This window comes from Callionymus lyra, chromosome 2 (genome assembly GCF_982586985.1).
Source record: "Callionymus lyra chromosome 2, fCalLyr1.hap1.1, whole genome shotgun sequence".
Taxonomy (NCBI): Eukaryota; Metazoa; Chordata; class Actinopteri; order Syngnathiformes; family Callionymidae; genus Callionymus; species Callionymus lyra.
In genome coordinates this window covers 10,790,947-10,812,470 of record NC_141819.1, presented here as the reverse complement: position 1 = coordinate 10,812,470, position 21,524 = coordinate 10,790,947, and the positions used below count along the sequence as shown (strand labels likewise).

The following is a 21,524-nucleotide window of genomic DNA, read 5'->3' as shown; positions in this document are numbered from 1 at the left end:
CCCCCATTTCCTGCTCGAGCTGACACTCAGGTTCAAGCAGCCGGCGAGGCCTGATCGCGTCTGACAGCCCAGGAGGAAACGCCAGCGTCGGGGCGGAGGATGAGTAAACAATTGAAGAAGGGATGAGGGGAGGATGGCACGGAGACACCTGAGGAGACTGATGTTGACACTGGACCGAGTCGACGGTTCATCGTGTCGCGTTTCGAGGCGTAGTTTGAGACAAATGCTCTAAAAAAACTTTTAAAAATTGTCTTTATATACTATAAATAATGTGTTTTAATTGATTTATTCAACATAAAAAACTCTTTTACATGTTTCAAATTCTCATCTACTATATGCTTGATGGATCTACTGACTCCTTCAAGTAACATCTTAAGGCATTTTTATTTGTTCAGGCTTTTCCTTGATTTTCTGGAACTCCTGTTGTGTTATCAGTTTTATCTTGATCTTTAAAGTATATACTTTATTGAGTATTGTTTTGATTGTTTAAGCGCTTTGTGACCCTGGTCTGGAAAAGCACAATATAAATAAAAATTACTTACTTACTTTCTTACTAGAGATAAAGAAACGAGTAAGAACTGGAGACAGGTTCAAGGTCACCTTCAGAAGACACGCTGAAAAAACCGACTTACCCGTGACTTCTCCTCCAGTCTGGTCATCATGACCACGGTCGCCGCTCGCTGCTCCCAGACCATCCTCCAGAAGTCCCCGAAGGTCTCCGGCAGAGGCCCCTGGGTGGCGATGTAGGCGTTCTGCTTCCTGTAGCCGTCGATGTAGTTGGCGTTGATGTAGTCGCTGCCTGTGATTCCTGACCAGAAGTACACAGAAATAAACTGTTAATTACTTTTTAAATCCATTAGCTCTTGTTAGATGTTTTAGAAAATATTTTAAATAATCTTTACTGTTAATTGAAGTGTACAGAACTAAATTATGTTTTTTTTTTGCGATTATATATATATATATATATATATATATACATAAATATTCTAGAGGACTGTATCGATTTTTTAAGTCATATTTAATTTAATTTTTAATCATTATTTCATAGTTAAAGTGTGTGTAAAATAAAATAACGCAATTTTTTAATTTACATTTAACATGAAAATATTCATTTATTATCATATATACACGTATATATATATATATATATATATATATATATATATATATATATTAATCAAATTACCTGGACAAAATTCTACTGAATAAAATACAACATTTGATTAAATCATTAAAAAATATTTATATGATTTAAATAAATAAATCCTTAATACATTTTTTTTTTTATTTCAATGATTATTTTCCTTTCTTTATTCCTTTTCATATCTCTATTAAAAAGACACTCAAAGGAGCCAAAGTCTCAAGTTCCTTTACAATCTGGTACGATTTATTTTTTACAGATTTTTTGATCCTTTAATAAGTTTTAACCTTCGTACCCAGTTCAAGCAAAAAAGATAAAGAAATAACACCTCAAATACCGGTTTTTAATTTGCTTTTTTTAAAAACAAAAGCGAAGGATATTTGGAAAATGAACTTCAGTCACTTTGAAACAGGCACGAGGTCAAAATAACACTATAAAATAAATTAAAAAAAATATTTCTGATGGCTATCGAACAATTTTATTGATCGTTCAACTCTACATTTAACATTTTTTCTCCTATTTTCTTTGTTAAGAATCTTAAAATTAAATGTATAGTAAAATAGACGTATATTAATTAATTCAAACAATTAAATTAAGACTAAAGTTTATTATCAGAAAGTCCTTTTATTTGTTTTAAATTGTTTCTGTCACATCAAATTATTTATTTGTCCTTTTACTATTTGAGCTCTAACGGCCCCGTATAAGAGGTACATACTGTGGCCCCTGAAGACATGTCATTGCTCACCCTTGTCGTGATGTAGTAAAAAAAAAAGACAATTTATTATTTATTTTAAGTTAACAATCGTGAACGTGACCCTGGAAGGTAACCGGGCGCCTCTTCTGAAAGAACGATGCGATTAAAAAGGTCAAAAAACATTTTGCCATTTTTCTCCTGTTCTGGTTCCGTCAGCGTCGCTAAAACGTTCTCCGCCTCCGTGATGAATCGTCATGGAGATACAGCGCCGAAGATAAAAGGTACCGAGAACTAAATCCGTCACGGCGACGGCTCTGACCCCAGCCTTCTCCCACTACCCAGAGGCCTTTGCTGCATTAGCCGCGAGCCGAGACCCACATCCGTTCGGAGGGGGAACGCCGTTGTTCCGACGCACGAGGGTCCGCCACATCTGAACAACCGCCACGTGTCGCACTTTAAAGTCTTAATGAAAAAGAAAAAAACTTCTTCCGACAGCGTGTTGCTATCAAAGTGTATACGGCGGCTTTAATGTTTCCGCGGCACAAACACAGAACTTCAAAGATAGCAGAAAGTGTAGTTCACAGATGGGGGGTGGGTGGGGGGGGTCTTCAGGGTTACTTCTGATACCACCAAGTGTAAAGTTGTACATCGGGGTCGTTTTCATGTGTCGGAGAAAACTGTCGTCACTGTTTGATCTTTTAAAGCCTCCTAAAATGCTGCAGTGCCTCAAATAACACTGTTGTAAGTTCACTTCTCAGAACAATTACTGGATATTTCTCTTCCTTCTTAAGTAAGTAAGTAAGTAATATGTATTTATATAGCGCTTTTCCAGACCAGGGTCACAAAGCGCTTTAACAATCAAAACAATACTCAAAAGTATATACTTTAAAGATCAAGATAATACTGAGAACAATTAGCGACAGATAAATTACCAAGAAGGCAATTTTTCCATCTCTAGCGACAAAAAGTAGAAGCGCCTCTCATATAGCACTTTGTACTCAATAATATTAGGCGTTAAAGAAACGTTTTTAAATGAAACCTTGCTTTTTAAAACAAGGAGGGCCACATACTTACTTATACATATATAAATACACATATGTATATATGGTCGAACATCGAGGTTGTGTAAAAGTTTCTCAGGTTCTTTCTCAAGAAATTTCGACAGTTTCATACTTTCATTTATGTTTATGTTCATATGTATATGTATATATATATAAAGTATGTATATAAAGTGTGAAACTGTATACATACATACATACATATATATATATATATATATATATATATATATATACAGTTTTATATATGTATGTCTATATATATATACAGTATGTATGTGTGTGTGAGCGTTTTTTTTCTTCCGTTATTGTGTCAATATGCTATAGGACTGTATCGATTTGTTAGACTTTCAAATCATATTTTATTTTTTTATTGTAACTTTATCGATTTGTATACAAATAAGGTGTGTTTAAAATTAAATATTTCATTTTTTTTATTTACATTTAACATGCATATATTCATAAATGATAATTATGGCCACTAGATGGCAGTAGTCATTACGACCTACCCAGCCTAAAGAACGATGAAATCAGTTCATTGTGGTGACTGAGGATGAGAGGATACAGTAGATTACAGCTGCTTTAAACGCAGATGCTTAGACATATTTTGGTTTTCAAAAGAGAAAAAAAATATATATATGAATTCCAATAAAAAATATTGATGTATACTAACAATTTTCCTTTATATTTCTTAGCATTAGCTTGCAATAAATGATATATAATGGTATATAATTGATAAAAAATGATATTATGACATGACTATCGTCTGTCACAGCACGATGTTAAGACTGATATTGTGCGACACATATTCAGGTGTCGACGTGAGACGACCCAAACAAACACACGCCGCAGACGAATCTTCTCGACACAGGAAGCATCATCCGCCCGCGGACGCACAAGTGTAAACACGTCCCTCCGCAGATAAGGCCAAACGCCCTCGAATCAACATCTAATCCACCTTTAAGATGATGTTCGCCGAGCGTGAGCGACGTCTTCTCGCCGCCGCCACAACAATGACACACTCCGCCGAGCTCATTTGAAACAAAAAAAAAAGGACAATAAGAACGGGGTGAACGGCGAGAAGGGAAAGTGAAACCCTTGGCCGTGGCGAATCTGTGACGCGGGATGAATTAAAATGAATGTAAATAAGAAGACGAGTGAAAGGGGGGAAAAAAAAAGAGGGAAATTCCATTAAAACGGATCACGCGTCTCACAGGCCTCGACTGGAGTCATAGTTAAATGAACAGAGAATGTGCGTGAATTGTTCTTGTGCTGCGACTAATGGCGAAACCACTGCAGTGTAAAATAGAAATTTCAGCCTTGATTAATTTATGTATTTATGGAACCCCCCCCCCCCCCCCCGGGGATGATTTAGTCACGCGTGATGTTGTTCCCCGTGACCGTCCCGACCACGTCGAGGTGTCCGAGTCCAAAAGAAACCGGAGAGAGTCGGAAGAGTTGGGCGGCGAAGCTGCGACTCCGGCGAAACTCTTCTTAGGAAACGCGACGCCAGAACGATGTCGGCGCTGAAGGGTGACTCCCTCTGACAATGTCCCTTGAGATTTAGCGAGTCGAGGGAGAGTCTCCTGCGCCGAGACGCCCGTGACTTCCAGGCCAGTCATGAGATCGGATGAGACAAATAGGGACGCGTAAAAAAAAGAAAAGAAAACGCTGGTACCGTCCCTGGATCTGTTGGGAGCTACAGATGAACTTCACCAAGTTTTTTGCTTCCGCTGGAAATTATTCAGAGCGATAAAGTTCCACGAGCAACAATTCTTCCTGCCAGACGCCAAAACAAGGTATTTTTCTAAATGTTTGACGTTGAAAAGAGTCAGAGGTTAAGTTAAAAGTCTTATTAGCCTTAAAGTTCTTCATGTTATAAGGTTTTACTGCAGTAGATTCAGTTCTTCTCTACAAAATGTTGCCTTTTTTTTCTGATATTTCAAGTGTGAACTCGCAACACGATATTCTAGAGGTGGGTAGTTAGATTCCGTCAGGGCACATTATACACCGTGACTGAAAGAATTAAAGGAGCTTTAATAATATTTAAAGACATTATAAAATCAATTTAATCAAATTTCATTAAAGATCCAATAGAAAACGCAAAAGATTAAAATTAAATAAATCCAAATACACCTTTTTTTAATAGTGTAATATTCGATTTTAAACACATTTAATCCATAAATATAAACAAAAAATATCTTCAATGACTAAAATAAGTTTATTAAGAAACATTTCATGTTTATAATTTTGTAGCGACAAGGTGTAGCCAGGGGCGATATTTAAGTTTTTTTCTTTTTTTTATATATTCTTTGTAAGAATTTAAATAATTCTTGGAAATGTTTGCACCAAACCACAGTAGAAGTATTTTATAGTTTCCCCAGAAAATAAAAGCAAAAGTTCTTAAATAAAGTGAGACTTTAAGTTAATTAACAAATGATATTTTAAATAATTTATAAGAATAATCTCTTGAAAACTTCTTATATTCACATGTGAGGTTATTTTTTCCTGGAATTTTTTAAATTTTATCAATTCACGGAGACGGGTCTATGAGGTCATCGTTGTTTAAGAAGTTTTGCTACACAAAATAGACACTAAAACCTACTGTATAGACCCACACACAAATGCATATTAAGGCTGGAGACGATTAAGTTTTCACGACTATGCAGTTACGCTGTTTGAACATTGGAGGGAGCCGTAAAACAAACACGTTCAATCTAAAATAGTCATGATTTAAAATCCTAATCTTACCGTCGATGGGAGCCAGGATGACTCGCGAGTGGTCGTAGGCGATGACATTGGCGTAACGATTCTTGGGCTTGTTCACCTCCAGGTTGGAATGTTCCCAGGTGAACTGCTGGCCTGGATCGATGGACTGCACAACGGAGCACAAAACAAGAGTGAAACAGTGAGAGCAGCCAAACAGGAACATGAAGAATAGCAGCACGACTCGCAGTTCATCACGGACCCGAGACCACGATTCCCCTCGGAAGACAAAAAAAAAACAATATTGGTTTCCGTTCTGGTGGCGCCGTTCACAGCGCGGTCATTAATACGAGTGACGCCGAAATCCAGCGCTTGTGTGATTCTCGTGGCTAATGAAGAAACATTTAAAAAGTAAAGTTTCTCTTTCATCACTTTGTTTTTGCCTCTCTCGGCTTTTATGCTCCGTGTGCTAGTTTCTCTTATCTGCATCTCTCTTTGTGCATATTCCCTTCTCTGATTATCTCCTCCTGCATCTCTCGTCTGATCTCCTCAAATGTATTTAACCTTCCGCGGTGCCGTTATTTTCCTAGCAGCTAAATTTTGGTCCCTTCATGTTTAAAGATTGAGGTCGTTTCTCTTGAAATGCGGCTCATAAAAAATGCATAACAGCATCTGTGCATTGGAAACTTCAATAATACAATTTTTTTTTTATACGGCGGGACCTCGAAACTCAAATGTAACTCGCCCTTAGGCACAAAAGTGCTTCCTCAATATCTTCCATATCATACTCCAGACTACTAATACTTGGATTCAGAAGCATTTCGGAGAGGAATCAGGACCACATTGTTTAGATTTGAGGGTCCAGAGTTTCTACGAAGCCCCAGTGAATAGAAGTTAAGTGACAGACGCTTGCAATCATCGAGTAATCAGTTCATTTTTAGAGTTAGAGACAAAAATGTTTGTTCATTTTAATGTAGCGACTGTAGCTCAGTTGTCTTCATCTTCATCTTCGTCCAAAAGACACATAAAAACACTAGTGATGTGTCGATGAAGCTTCATGAAACAGTGTCATTATCTCCACAAGATGTCACTCTTTCTATCTATTGCTTTGAAAAGTTATTCTATTGAAACCTAACCTAAGCTGAGGGCGCCCCCTACTGTCCTCTGAAAAATATGACACTGCTTCATGAAGCTTCATCGACACATCACTAAATACCTCCATACTGCTCGTCTGTACATCCCTCTTGGATTAATGCTTCAACAAGAGAAAATTGCTTCGAAAAAAAAAAGTCTTTACTTTATTTATTGTTAGCGGATGATACTGGGCCATCATCGTAAATCTTGTACTCGACACTTGAAATGTGTTTCAATGAAGATAAACTTGTAGCTGAGCTGAGAGACTAATAACTTCTGCTACAAACAAACTTAAAATATACAGAATTATTTACTTTTTTCCCCGAAAAATGTCGGGGCTGGACGTTACAGACGAGCAGTATGGAGGTATTTGAATGTTTTTAAGTGTCTTTTTGGACGAAGATGAAGACGAAGACAACTGAGCTCCAGTTGCTACATTAAAATGAACAAACATTTTTGTTTATAACTCTAAAAAGGAACAGATTAAAATAATCCCAACCCTTAGTCAACACGAGGGTGAGTAGAAAATGAAGTTTGAATTTTTGGTGAACTATCCCTCTAAACACTGAAGTTGCTCTATGACAATAAATATTTACAAATTACAACAATTACTACAAACAATTCCAATTTGTCTGCTTCTCTCAATTGCAGGTCCTTCTGGACACGTACATCCAATGTGACATGGTCTAACAACTAGTTTGTGTTAAATTCTCTCACATATACAATAACCATCTTGATCCAAGAATAATTTGAGACTTTGTGGCCAAGGACGACCTTTGCTTGCCCTTGTAGTAAACTTATTTAATGTATAATATATATATAATTGTAGTAAACTTTGTTATTGTTCTTATTTTTATGAATTATCGTCTATCTATCTATCTATCTATCTATCTATCTATCTATCTATCTATCTATCTATCTATCTATCTATCTATCTATCTATCTATCATCCACATTTCAAATGCTCAAAAAGGGATAATAATTGTGAGTATTTAGTGAGAAAATACATGGAAAATTGAGTTTTCTTGGGTGATCTTCTGGTTGTGTTATTGATTCACAAATAGATTTTGATCACTTGCGAATGTACAGTAACTCCTTTAAAAAATGTCCTTCCCAGATCTCTGGTTCTAGTTGTACTTAATGCTTGTAGTATTTCTCAAACCTAAGTAACTCCTTCCGTATATTCAAGCTTTATTGTCTCTTATCTTCTCTTCATCTGCGCTCTCCAGCACTGGACCATCGCACTCCGTCTGGACCGGCACCAGAAGAACCCTCATCATTAACCGCTCGGCCTCATCCTCGCCTCTCGCCCTCTTCCCTCCATTTTTCTCGGCGCTCACATCCCGCCCGGCCAACAGCCAATCCGTCAAAAGCCCGGCAAGAGCTCGCCTTCGCCGGGGCCGCGGACGAGCGTCCAATTCATCAGGAAAATAACAAAATTAAAATTAAACTTCTCCCTTTAATTCGGTCGTTTATTTATCTCGCGAGGAGACGGGGGGAAAAAAAAAGAGAGCGATCGGAGGTTTTTCGAGCGCCAAATAATTAGAAGTTTAGAAGCGTCAGCTCCAGCTTTATGTCTGTTGTCTCCTTCACTCTGGAACCAAACAAGCTCGTCCCGTCTGTGCCGCCGATTTATGAATAATAGATACCCCAAGAAATACTGGACGACTCTGAGAAGTCATTATCCGCAAACATCCACCGGCGGGGCGCGATGACGGCAATCTATGCGGCGCCGCTGCCGGCTTCCTGCCCGGGCCCCGGCGCTCGCCGAGGCGACGGGCCCCGGTGATTTAGGGACGGAAGGGAGGAGATATTGCCGCTATGCAAACGAGAGCTGATTCAGCGCTCCTGATTTCTAATCAACTCCGGTGTCGTTTATAACCCGACGGTCTGGGAGCTCAGACAGCTCAGCTCCCTTTACTTACACTCCCCAGACCGGCCCGTCGCACACATGGACGCACCGTTGTGTAGACACACACACACACGTGTACACGCACACACACATGCACTAGCACACTTCACTCCTGAACCGATATTCAACACAACTTGACTTCCTGTTGATGCACAATCTAAAGAAAATACATACGTTAGTTTGTTACTGATCCATTTAAAAAACTCAAGTCAATGTCAAAATGTATTAAAGAACGTGAATTAAAACTGTACATTTATTCAAAGTGAATTCAATGCTGATGTTGTCATAGTAAATCGAAAAATGCCTATTTTGTTTTTTGCATTTTTACCAAAAAATACTAGTGATGTGTCGATGAAGCTTCATGAAACAGTGTCATTATTTCCACTATATATATGAGTCCACTAGATGTCACTCTTTCCACTAGATGTCACTCTTTGCTCTATAATCTATTGATGATGTAAAGTTATTCTATTGAAACCTCACATCATTTTTAAGATGAGGGCGCCCCCTACTGTGCTCTGAAAATTATGACACTGTTTCATGAAGCTTCATCGACACATCACTATTATAGCCTATTTATTCAACCATTTAATTTATAAATCATTAATATTGTTTAATTAAATGTAAATTATTTTTATTTAAATTTTTTTTTTTTTTGGTGATAACATCTCTAATTATATTTTGATTTATTGCATTATTGCATTTTACTGTGATGTGTTTGCAACACTGCCAATAAAGTTTTCTCAACATTAATTTATGATTCATTAGTAAAGATAATAAATCATCTTTTTTTATTTCAATAACAGCCGATGTATTTTCTCAATGCCTTGTAGGAGCCAAGTTCTTCAGTTCTCTCTGAATTTCATATGATTTATTTGCTTTTTTTGCAAGTGAATCAGGTGATGTGTCGATGAAGCTTCATGAAGCAGTGTCATAATTTTCAGGACAGTAGGGGGCGCCCTCAGCTTAAAAATGACATATGGTTTCAATAGAATATATTTTCAAATCAATAGATTATAGAGCAAAGAGTGACATCTAGTGGACTCAGGAAATAATGACAGTTTCATGAAGCTTCATCGACACATCACTAACGATTAGCTCAACCATACCACCCTGTGATGCAAACCTTTTTCTACCCATCATTAGTGATGTGTCGACGAAGCTTCATGAAACGGTATCCTTTTTCAGAGCCCAAAAATGGCACCTTCTTCCATATATCCATTACAAAATATCAATTTATTTTTTTGGTAATTAGGGCGCCACCTAATGTTGACGCTAAAAACTGCTTCACGAATTGAGTTAACTAAACGTTAATATAAATGGCTAGTTTAGCGCTAACATAAATAGAATCAAAACTTTATTTGTATTGCTCATGGGTTCATTTGATTTCACGAAACAGATGAGGTTTCATGATACAGTCTCATTTTTTAAAAGGCTCTGGATCTACAATCCTTGGTTCCGAACACTAATTCAACGAAAACTCACATCATTTTCACCGACAGATCACTATGATGTCAGATAACTTCCTCAGATGTTTCATGATACCTTATAAACACTTCTAGAATCGAATATCTACATAAAGATAACGTCTAAAAAGTGGAAAAGATCCTTCTTTGTACAAGAATTACATTTTTAAAAATCGAGATTGTGGAATCCTCACTAGTTTGTATCACCGGGACCCATTCCTCAACCAGCACGGCTCGGAAAAATGTTTGATATGTCGACCCCGAAAACTTTCTCCCACTCACCTCGTATTCTTGGGAGAGCTTCAGGTTGTCGTTGGCCTTGAGCAGCTCGGTGTGTTCTGCCAGCTCGGAGATGGGGATGGGAGGATGATTCATCATACCTGCTCGCCAAAACAAGACATGAAGAACGCTCGTGAGTTTGGCGTACGAGACAAACAACTTCTCACGACGACGCCACAGAGTCACGGAGTGAGAGGAGGTGCAGTACTTGCTCCGATAGCAACGTAGCTGTCGGTTTAGTGATGGAAGCTGGTGCACAACATGGAGTCACTCGGGGAGGTTATTAGTGATGTGTTGGACCAGGTCAGGCTCGTTCACTTGCAATCCTGCCTTGACCTCATGCAATACTCTGGTCGATTCTTCGGGAACTTAAGTTAGCGATTTACTACATATTTTGTACGCAGCATAGATAACTAGTAACTAGTTACTGGGTGATGAAGCTTCATGAAACAGTGTCATGTTTTTCAGAGGACAGTAGGGGGCGCCATCAGTTTAAAAATGATGCAAGGTTTCAATAGAATTGCTTTTAAAAGCAATAGATTATAGAGCAAAGAGTGACATCTAGTGGAAATAATGACACTGTTTCATGAAGCTTCATCAACAGATAATTCATGAAACAGTGTGTTTACAGCCCACTAGATGGCGCACTATCAATACTGTTCAATGGAAGTTCAAGAATGATGACACTGTTTCATGAAACATCATGTCTTTTCTTAATGATAATGGTCTTTATTACAACAGTATTCGATCATTTGTAACCTTCTAATCATAATTTATTCCTAATAAATTGCTTTTATTCAACTAAAAGTAGACAAAAACAACATCCTTTTACTTCAGTAAATATGATTCTTTTTAGAATTTGGCAAAACTTAATAATACATAAAAAAAAAAAATGTATTCGTAAGGATGTGTATCTTATCTAATATCTACTACCAAACTTATTATTTTGAAATAGTACTGTGTTTGAATGGTGCTTACAAATAAAGGCACCAAATTGTTAAAAAACATAAATTAAATACTTTTTAACATATTTTCAACAATAAAACAACTGTAAACATGTTTCCATAGTAATACACACTGAGTTACAATCTTTATGCGGCTTAATTGTGTGTTTTTGGGGAGTTTTAAAGATGTCGAATTAACAAATATATATATTATTAGGTCCAATGTTATTAGGACAGAAATGACTGTGATCACGTTCTCTTGTTGGTCTGGTTACTACAGTTTATGTCAAAACTGTAGTAACCAGACCAGATGTGATACATCACCATTTATTGATGTAAAAGATTAACAGTGAAAATTGGTTGATAAATAAACTGTGAACAGTTGTTTTCTGAAGCATTGGGTTTAAATTGTAAATAATAATAATAATAAAGAGAAAATATTGTTTTTATTAGCTACATTTTCAAGATACATTTAGATTCGTAATATTCTAACTAAGAAACGAAGGAATATTTAACAAAACCATGAATAAGTTTCAGAAATAAAACATTTGGAATCATTTAAATAAACATGTCTATTAGACCAGGGAGAAACATTTAGAATATTTTTCAATTAAAAAGGATTCTTTTTAACTTGATCATTAAAAAGTACCAAACTCCAAACTCCATGTTCTCCGGCCTGTCAGCTGGAGAAAGACGAGACGGGAGCGCTGACCTGGGGTTTTTTTTGTGAGGGGGGGAGTGTGTGTGGGGGGGTTTAAGTCAACAAGGGTGAGTGAAGCTCTGTGACTCAGTGAGCTGCTCCATTTCAGCCAGTTGACGCAAAGCAAGCGACCCCGGCCACAGCTCCTCCATCTGGTGGTCCCTTTCCAACCCAACACTGGCTGCGAGATTAACACCCCCCCCCCCGATCCATCCAAAAAATCCTCCTCAGTGGCTCGTCCAATGCGGTCCTCCCAAATCTGTCAGACATGTATCTGAGGAAGAACTCGCCTTTGAGGTTCCTTCGCTTAAATATCCGCCGCTATAATATTATCAGTGCTGCCGCTGCTCCGCGGCCGCTAATCCATTTAAGGGACGTAATACCCCGGCCATGTAATGGAATATGACACATGTGGCCCTACTTCCTAATTTTAGACGCCTCTTATTAAACTACGGAGACAAAAATAAACCTCCACAAAATGTTGACGCTTCTCCACAAACAAAAAAGGATTTAATCGAGTGTGAAATGTTCTGTAATCATATTAAATATTGGGTTTTTTTCCCCTTAAATGTTCCTTCAAAGGACGCCGGAGTCAAGAGGGTCAACGGTGGCGCCGAGGAGGGAACATAACTCCGACGCTCTGCATTAGCGACGGCAATTTATTTAACGCCGAGAGAACAGTGGAAGCCGCGTCAATTACACGAAGATTAACAGAGATTATACGAGGCGGGCGATAATGACGGGATGCCGTGACATCCGCCTGAAAACCCGATGAAGACTCGTTGATTACAGACAAACATGGACGACCCTCGCCATGAATGGAGACGCTTGTGAATCCTTTCTTATTTGGAGGAAGAGCAGCCTTTTCGTCGCTCATTTAATTTCTTAAAATCCGTCAGTTGTTGTTTCCTGTTGTTATTGGACCTCAACAACTGACTTCAACCTCCATTTCTAAGTCATAATAAGGTAGTTTCCAAAGCCACCTTCCGTCTTCAGTTGCTTCATGAGGCTTCATGAAACACTGTTGTCAATCAAAGAACCCACTACCTTGTGCGCCATGATATTTTTTTTAAAAACCTAGAGCGCCATCTTGTGGTCTCTGGGACGAGAAAACGGTTCCACAAGACTTTATCAGCACAAGCTTTTAATAGTGATGTGTTGATGAAGCTTCATGAAGCAGTGTCGTTATTTTCAGAGTCCACTAGATGGGCGGTCTATGTATTATTTTGACTTTGTTTTGAACAACTGTTCTAATGAAACTTCACATTGTTTTTAAACTGATGGCGCCACCTACTGACCTCTAAACAAGATGACACTGTTTCATGAAGCTTCATCCACACATCAATAATATTTAAGAGTTGATGAAGCTTCATGAAACAGTGTCATGTTTTTCAGAGGACAGTAGGGGGCGCCCTCAGCTTAAAAATGATGTGAGGTTTCAATAGAATAGCTTTTGAAAGTAATAGATTATAAAGCAAAGAGTGACATCTAGTGGACTCAGGAAATAATGACACTGTTTCATGAAGCTTCATTAACACATCACTAGCTAAGACAGATGCTAAATAGATAAGAGGACATTGGGAACCAAAACAGGATGCATATATTTACTCCTACTACTGTTTTTCTACTGCTTTTGTATTTGTTTTAATCTAATCTTTACACTTAAACTATCTCTGAGTTAATATCACTGAACAACAACTCACGGTCATAGTTATTAGATAATAAATAGCTTCTCTCGAGGTTCATTTTTTACTATCTGTAGAAGAAAATCGACAGATCGCGCTGGTTTCTTCAAAGTCTGGGCTTAAGAGAGACGCGGGAGCACGAGGAGCTCACCCCCCTGCGGAGAACAGGTTGACTGAGTCGACATCAAAGCGTGTTTCTATCTGGCGTTTGGACGTCAGTCCGCATTTTTTACAACTCCGTCCATTTATCATCCTAAAGTGGTGCATTCGAAGGAGGTCGCGGCGCGAGCAGATGTTATCGTCTTCTGCCCTTTCACAATAAAACAAATGACAATCTTCTCTCGTGTCGTTTGAGTCAATCGATGACTTCAACTCTCCAAAGTCGCTCAAGGACACGCCCACGCTTCTTCTTCAATCTGGACACTTTCTAAAGACGCTTTTTAAACGTTTTAATCTGCGATTTAGGAAAATGTAATGACTCTCTGGGCGACGCCTGGATATTTCCATATGAAAGAGAAGAAGTGTGTCTGTGGGTAAGCAAAGAAAAGGAAGGAGGGAAAAAAGAGAGAGAGAATGACGGGGGGAGGAGGAGGAGGAGGCGGGAGTTAGAAAGTTTTTTGTTTTTTTTCGATGATCCTTCAGCGAAAAGGCGAAGAGGGTTGATCAAATGTCGAGCTTTTGTTTGCCACAACTTTAATTAATTCTGCTTGTTATCGCGGCGCACAGAGAGAGAGATCCCCCTCTTTAGAGGAGAGTGGAAATGGAGCAGCGGCGCTGGAGGAAGAGAGCGGCGAGGAAGTGAGGACGGGAAGGAAGAGAGGAAGGGATTAAAAACCACAGTAAATAAAAATCTGAACCTCATCAGCAGAAGTGATTTGAGTTATTAATGCATGGTGGATTATTGTGAACCAATTACGGATCAAAACAAAAGAAAAAATCTCAGCAGGGACAAACCAAAAATAATTAGTGCTTTTTTTTTTTGTTGTTGTTTGTTTTTTGCTGCATCGTGTGAAAAGAAAAACTGAAGCACAAAACGAATGCAAATGGTGTCGCTGTAAATGGAGGCAAAGTGGTGTTTAGAAACCAAGCTGAAGCTAGAACTGCAGGGACTGACTTTCGTATTCAAAATCGGCTTCGCTCTGAGGACTGCTTAGACCCGAATCTGAAAGAACAGCAGACGTTGCCAAAGTGAAGACGATGAAAACAGACGAACAAATGGTAGACAATGAGATAAGAGAATAAAAGCATCACACAAGAGGACATGCTAGAAACCACTGCACTCGTTTCCCCCGAAGTTTAAGAGTTTTCTTTCACTTTAAAGGCTTCAGTGATGGAATAATATTTAGTGATGTGTCGATGAAGCTTCATGAAACATTGTCATTATTTCCTGAGTCCATTAGATGTCACTCTTTGCTCTATCATTTATTTTTTTAAGCTATTCTATTGAAACCTCACATCATTTTTAAGATGAGGGCGCCCCCTACTGTCCTCTGAAAAATATGACACTGCTTCATGAAGCTTCATCGACACATCACTAATAATATTTATCAAAAAAAAATTTTTTTTTCCAGAAAACAATTTAACATATTTAATATTTCCTGATTTAAAAATAGCATTTTTTAAGTCCTATTTTTGTGCTGGCTAAGATTTGTTTCAGTGTTCTTTTCTACTCTAATACATTTAAAAATATATTTTTATTTTGAATCAAAATACATATCTATTTATAAGCTTTTCTCCTAAAATGTGATCCATCTTTCACCTGGATTTTCTAATACCCCCCCAGAAAAGTACACATCTATTTCCCCCCAAATTATATATTTAATTGTGTCTTTAAAATCATGTATTTTGGTTCCGAACCCTCAAACTTGTTAGAGACCACAGTTCTAAACGTCTTCAATAATAATAAAAAATCTGTCAAGAAGAGTAATTTCAAAGCATAACTCAGTTCTGTTCCCCGAAGCACTCATCATAGTTCAGTATTGATTTCTGATAACACTTTCAAACGCACATAAACCCGCCGATGGTTTACGAGTCACAATATAAGCCGTTTCTTAACTTAATAGAATGGTCAGGAAGGAACTACAGATGGTTTAAAAATATTTAATCTCATGTTAAAATGTCTCAACTTAATTGAGCTTTACATTTTTCTTTAAAATAAAATATATATATTTCAAAGCTCCCTTTTAATTGTATTCTAATATCAGGTTTAATTCTTTAATAATTATAAAAAATATGTATTATAAGAATTTTATTTTTTATTCATCCTAAATGTGAGCTTTACATTTTTATTTTAAAACCAAATAATATTGTGAATCTTACTTTGAATTGTATTCAAATTTAATTTATAATAATAAAAAAAGTAATTATAAGAATGTTTATATATGTTTAGCTGCTTTGATTCTTTCACCATTTAAGATTGGACTTTTTTTTAATTAATCCAAAATTTGAGCATTTTTCCTTCAATGGGTTTAACTTTTTTTTTTAATATATAAAAATAAAAACAACATTTTTTTAAATCTTCCTTTTAATTGTATTCAAATTTTATAAGTTGTAAAAATCATAAGAATATTTCATTTATGTTCAGATGCTGTGATTCTTTCACCACATAATATAAGACTATTTCTTAATTAATCCTAAATTTGAGCCTTAAATTTTTCCTTTTTCCTTAATATATATATATATATCACTTGTTTAGTTTTCAAATAAAAATAAAACCAAATAATATTGCAAAGCGTCCTTTTATTTTATTATAATATTATAATTGAAAATAATTTTTCATTTAAGTTTAGCTGCTGTGATTTTTTCACCACTTGAGATATACTTTAAACGGAAAAGAAAGTGTGACATTTAAAATAAACTCAATATTTAACAGTTGCAGTTTAAGAACACTTTCTCATTTGATGTTTGACTGACAGTGGACTCACATAAACCTCAGAACCCTCGGGCTCGACTCGCTCCTCCTCCTGCACCGAAGTGTTAAATTTTCAATGTTGTCGCATGAAAAGGTGTCGTTAAAAATTCACAAGCAGGAGAAGCAGCAGCGTCCCTCGCTTCTTTGAATAATCACTTTACTTAGAGGACGTCGCGAGTCGATTGAATCGTCTCCACGACTCGACGTCGCTCTCACGCACGTCGGGAAAAATGAGGACAAGCTTCTCACGACTCGTATACGAGAGTCCGTGGTATTTAGCCGTCAGCTTCGGTCTCCATGAAGAGATCACAGACTCCATTGATTCGCTATCTCGCCGCTGTCATAAACGTCAGAGATCCATTGACAGGAAGGAGAAAGAAAGCACGAGGGGAAGCGAGAACAGCTTATCTGTCTGTGTGTGAAACCCGGCTCTGAAAGCTGCCTTTGTCTGCCGCCACTGAAAGGTGTGGACAAGTGGCCACATTTTTGGCTGACAGCGGCCCGACCTGAAGGGAGTCGCAGACCTCGGTGCCCTGTTTCAGGTTCAAAGTCGGATCTTGAAAGAACCAAAAAAAAAAAAACAGGTGATTTTCCTGAATTAATCCCAGTGGCAGGAGGTTCTTGCTTATTCTGGGGGGTTCTGTTTTTTGTTCTAGAACGTTGGGAATAAACCACCGGGCGGCGAGTTAATGAGTTAAGGCTGGTTAATGTAAAGGTTGACTCGCAGGAATTCACTACAGCTGAGACGAATAAAGATATTTTCAAGTCATTTTCTTCACTTATATAAAGCTTCTTTAGTAGCTGAAACACACCTTTGGGTGAGTTAAACCTGTTAAATTGTTCTTTATACTTGCACTTTGTTCTTTTGTTTGCACTTTGCTCTTGTTGTTATGAAACTTGCTGTAGCTTCTATTACCTGCTGTGAACTGGAAACCCAATTTCTCGAAGGAGATCTCCACAGGGATTAATAAACTCCATCTATCGATCTAAATATAGATATTTAAGTCAATTTAAAGCTAGTGTTTGTCTGGAGAAACAATTTTAAAAAACAAATGTTCCTTTAACCTGCTTCCCAACATTAGCGTTCACAGATAGACTTCATGATCCCTCTGGAGATCTCCTTTGGGTTTTCCAGTTCACAACAGATGATAGTTTCATAAAAACAAGAACAAAAAACTGATAAAAACGACAAAGATCAAAGGAAATAAAGCAAGGTTACACTAGCTTTTAAGAAATAGGGAGAAATTACATATTTACACATTATTTACCGAGTCCACTAGATGTCACTCTTTGCTCTTTAATCTATTGATTTGAAAAGCTATTCTATTGAAACCTCACATCTTTTTTAAGCTTAGGGCGCCTCCTACTGTCCTGTGAAAAATATGATACTGTTTCATGAAGCTTCATCGACACATCACTAGTGAAAAAGGCAAAAATTTTTGGGGGCGTATCATTTCATTTTATATACATTGTTTGTAAACGTAAATGAAACATAATGTTCTTTGTATTTGCACTTCCTTTGCGCTTTGTTCTTGTTCTTGTTTTTAATTAAACTTCTGTACCTTCTGTTGTCCACCGTGACCTGGAAACCCAATTTCCGGGAGGAGATCTCCAGAAGGATCAATAAATCCTAATAACCCAAAAACAAACAAAGAGCGCCACCTAGTTGTGTTTATAATTTAACTGGTAATAACTGATAAAACAGATGCTACATTGTTCAAAAGTCAAGCGTGCTGGCCCAATTACAGATGACAAGGTTACTAAAATAATCCCGGGTTCTTCCTGATACGACTGGTGAGCCCAGGGGGTCAAAAGTGTGTTAAGAACGAACCCCCCCCCCCTCGACCCCCTTGTTTAATTGAGTCATGACAACGTGTAATTAAAGCTGGCGGGGGGGAATCACAACCACTGTACGTCTGTACGTTCACCACAGCAGGGGAGCCATTGTCTGCATGTGTGTGAGACACCAGAGGATGTTCATCAGGACCAGAAGCACAATAATGATCCAACACAGAGTGTGTTGTGTGTTTCATTGTGAAAACATGTTTGAACAGCAGTCGCGCTTGCTTAGCTTCATTATTTAGAAGTTGAACATATTTTCACAGGGTTTTTATTAGTTTATTTTGATATTATGGTCGTAGAATTCTTCCGATACGTGAGCGTTTGTATATTTAAACAAAGATAAATGATCTTTTCAATATCTTGCAGTTGTTACACAGCAGTTTAAATGGAAAATGGCTTAAAAACCAAGTTCATTTTCAACTTTATTACATGGTAAAAGCTTAAACTGGGGTCTCAAACTCAACTATTGTGTTTGTGATGAGAGTCAAATTTGTGCCATTTTTAAAGAAGTGTAAGTTTTTACAAAATATATATATTTTTCTACCCAATTTATAATTTAAGACTTACTGATACAACATTTTATGTGATGACATGTCATCAACTTAAAGGCCACTAGAAGGCTAAAGTTAGAAATGATGGTTTTATGTAGTGATTTGTCAATGAAGCTTCGTGAAACAGTGTCATATATTTCAGAGGACAGTAGGGGGCGCCCTCAGCTAAAAAATGACGTGAGGTTTCAATAGAATAACTTTTCAAAGCAATAGATTATAGAGCAAAGAGTGACATATAGTGGACTCAGGGAATAATGACACTGTTTCATGAAGCTTCATCAACACATCACTAGTTTTATGGACTTAGAAGGTTAGAACCAGCGATGATGAAGCAAACAGTGCCATTTAGTGGGCTTTTAAATTGATGATACATCATCAGCAGTTTCATGAAGCCTCGTCAACCCATCAGTACCAACGACCGACCAACTTTCCGATCCAAGACTCTTATTATCTTGTATGATGTCCAGTTATTTTCAGTAGTGATGTGTCGATGAAGCTTCATGAGACAGTGTCATAATGGACAGTAGGGGGCACCCTCAGTTTCAATAGAACAGTTGTTCAAAACAAAGGTAAATAGTGCAGATGCTGCCATCTAGTGGACTCTGAAAATAAAGACACTGCTTCATGAAGTTTCATCACTCGTTCAAATTCTACAATTTTATTTTAGTTTTGAGTAAAACTCACACTGTCTTTGGCTTTTCTAGAGACCTGAACACGTTCTAAAGACAACAGTGTCGACGGTGAAGAGTTAACATGAGAAGAAAAAAACGTTTGTTTTTCAACAGAATCGTGACAAACGTATTGTGTTTGATCAGCTGCTGCGAGAGCGACGGAAGACGGAAGAGTCTCAGCTCGGAGCGGAACAATCAAAAGAGGTCACGATCGGAGACAGACAGTAGACGTTCACTCAGTCGCTTCATTACTTTGGCCCCATTTGCCGATGAAACCCCCCCCCCCCGGGGGGCCGAAGACGATAATGACGAAGACGCCCTCCGGAGGAGTAACATGTTTTAAAAACACACTCAACATGCATGAATCCAAGTTCATGAGGAAGATGGTGACATGTTTGTTCCTTAACCACCAGGGGTCAGCGAACACTGATGGCCGACGCACCGCCGGGGCCACAGGGGGGGGGGGGGCGAAGATAAGTGCTCATCGGAACAATAGTCCGGATGAGCTGATGGGAGTTTTCTCGCATGTGCTCACCGGTCCGTTTAATTGGGCTCAAACGTCCATTTAAATGAGGATCCCACGGTGCCGAGATAAAGACGTCCTCAGGAAAAAAAAAGACTAAATATCTAAAGAGCGGTCGTCGCTCCTGGAGTGTGTCGGTGGACGTCGTGTGTGAGGCTGGAGCAGGAGATGGAACGTTAGAAGAGAGTCGAGAGCACGGCGGCCATTACAGGCCTCGTCATTACAGGCGGACGATTCCGATCGAGCCTCGGAATACTGAGCCGGATGAGGGTGATGACGGGAAGTGGAACCACGTTTCTAGAGCTGCTTCCTTCCGTTCTATCACCCCCTCCACCCCCTCCACCCCCCCCACTATACATGTGAGACGACAGGCCTCCAGGAAGCTCCAGAGAAAAGCTTTATTCTCCAGACGTTGACGATGAGTGACGGATGAGTGACGGAGGCCTCGGCGAGGAAGACACCATGAGATGAAGAAGAGATTTATCCACACTTTTTTTTTCATAAAGCACACCAAAAAAACATAAAGACACAAACTTTTAGTTTATATTTCATGATTATTCTTTTGGGGTCAAGCTCCGAAATCCACTGCCAAGATATGTATTTTTGCTTATAAACACAAATATCAAAATATAAGCGAGAGCTTTTGTAGATTTAACAAAAAAGAAAAGATAAATGACCTTTTCAATATCTGGCAGTTGTTCAACAGGAGTTTAAAAGAAGAAAAACAAGTACATTTTCAACTTTGTACTAGTAAAAGCTAGAAAAAAATGGGGTCTTAAGCTCAACTATTGTGTTTTTATACAAGTATTTAATGATACTATGATCTGAATAACTAATAGATGAGTCTCTTGCTCGCGCTGCACTCGTTCAACACATTTTCGCTTCCCTTTAATATGATGACTTGGGCCACAAACGGCAAGTTTGAGACAATAATGAGATGATACATGTAAACATCGATAATAAAGCTGGATCAGCATTTTTGTGTGTCGATATCATGGTAACATGTCACTCAAGAGGTCGTTATCAAGAAAGTCCAACAGGTTATAAACGTCAACAATAATCCAGGATGTGCTTTAAAGTGGAAAACAACGTTTTCAAGTAATTTTCTTGTTTTAATCATCATACAGTAATATTTTTATACTTAATTCCAGGATGAATTTGCCTTCATTGATACATATTTACTGTATATATTTTTGGGGTTCAGAACCCGACTTGGACTGAGTATAACATTCTGTCCGGTGCGCTATCCAGATCGACACCACTGGTCTAAATAAAGTCGACCTAAGAATTTTTCTTTTATTACCTAT

General features: G+C 38.0%; 1 protein-coding gene across 1 annotated transcript in view; it reads right to left on the bottom strand.

Annotated features, from left to right (window-relative positions):
* Positions 1 to 21,524, bottom strand: part of ptprsa (protein tyrosine phosphatase receptor type Sa) — a 267,112-nt gene that overhangs the window by 30,389 nt on the left and 215,199 nt on the right. Inside the window, exons 23-26 of the mRNA XM_087783494.1 lie at positions 14,834 to 14,881; positions 10,394 to 10,491; positions 5,645 to 5,768; positions 633 to 808 (exon numbers count right to left, since the gene is read on the bottom strand). Of these exons, the coding sequence (XP_087639620.1) occupies positions 633 to 808; positions 5,645 to 5,768; positions 10,394 to 10,491; positions 14,834 to 14,881 (446 nt within the window). The remainder of the gene's footprint in view (positions 1 to 632; positions 809 to 5,644; positions 5,769 to 10,393; positions 10,492 to 14,833; positions 14,882 to 21,524) is intronic.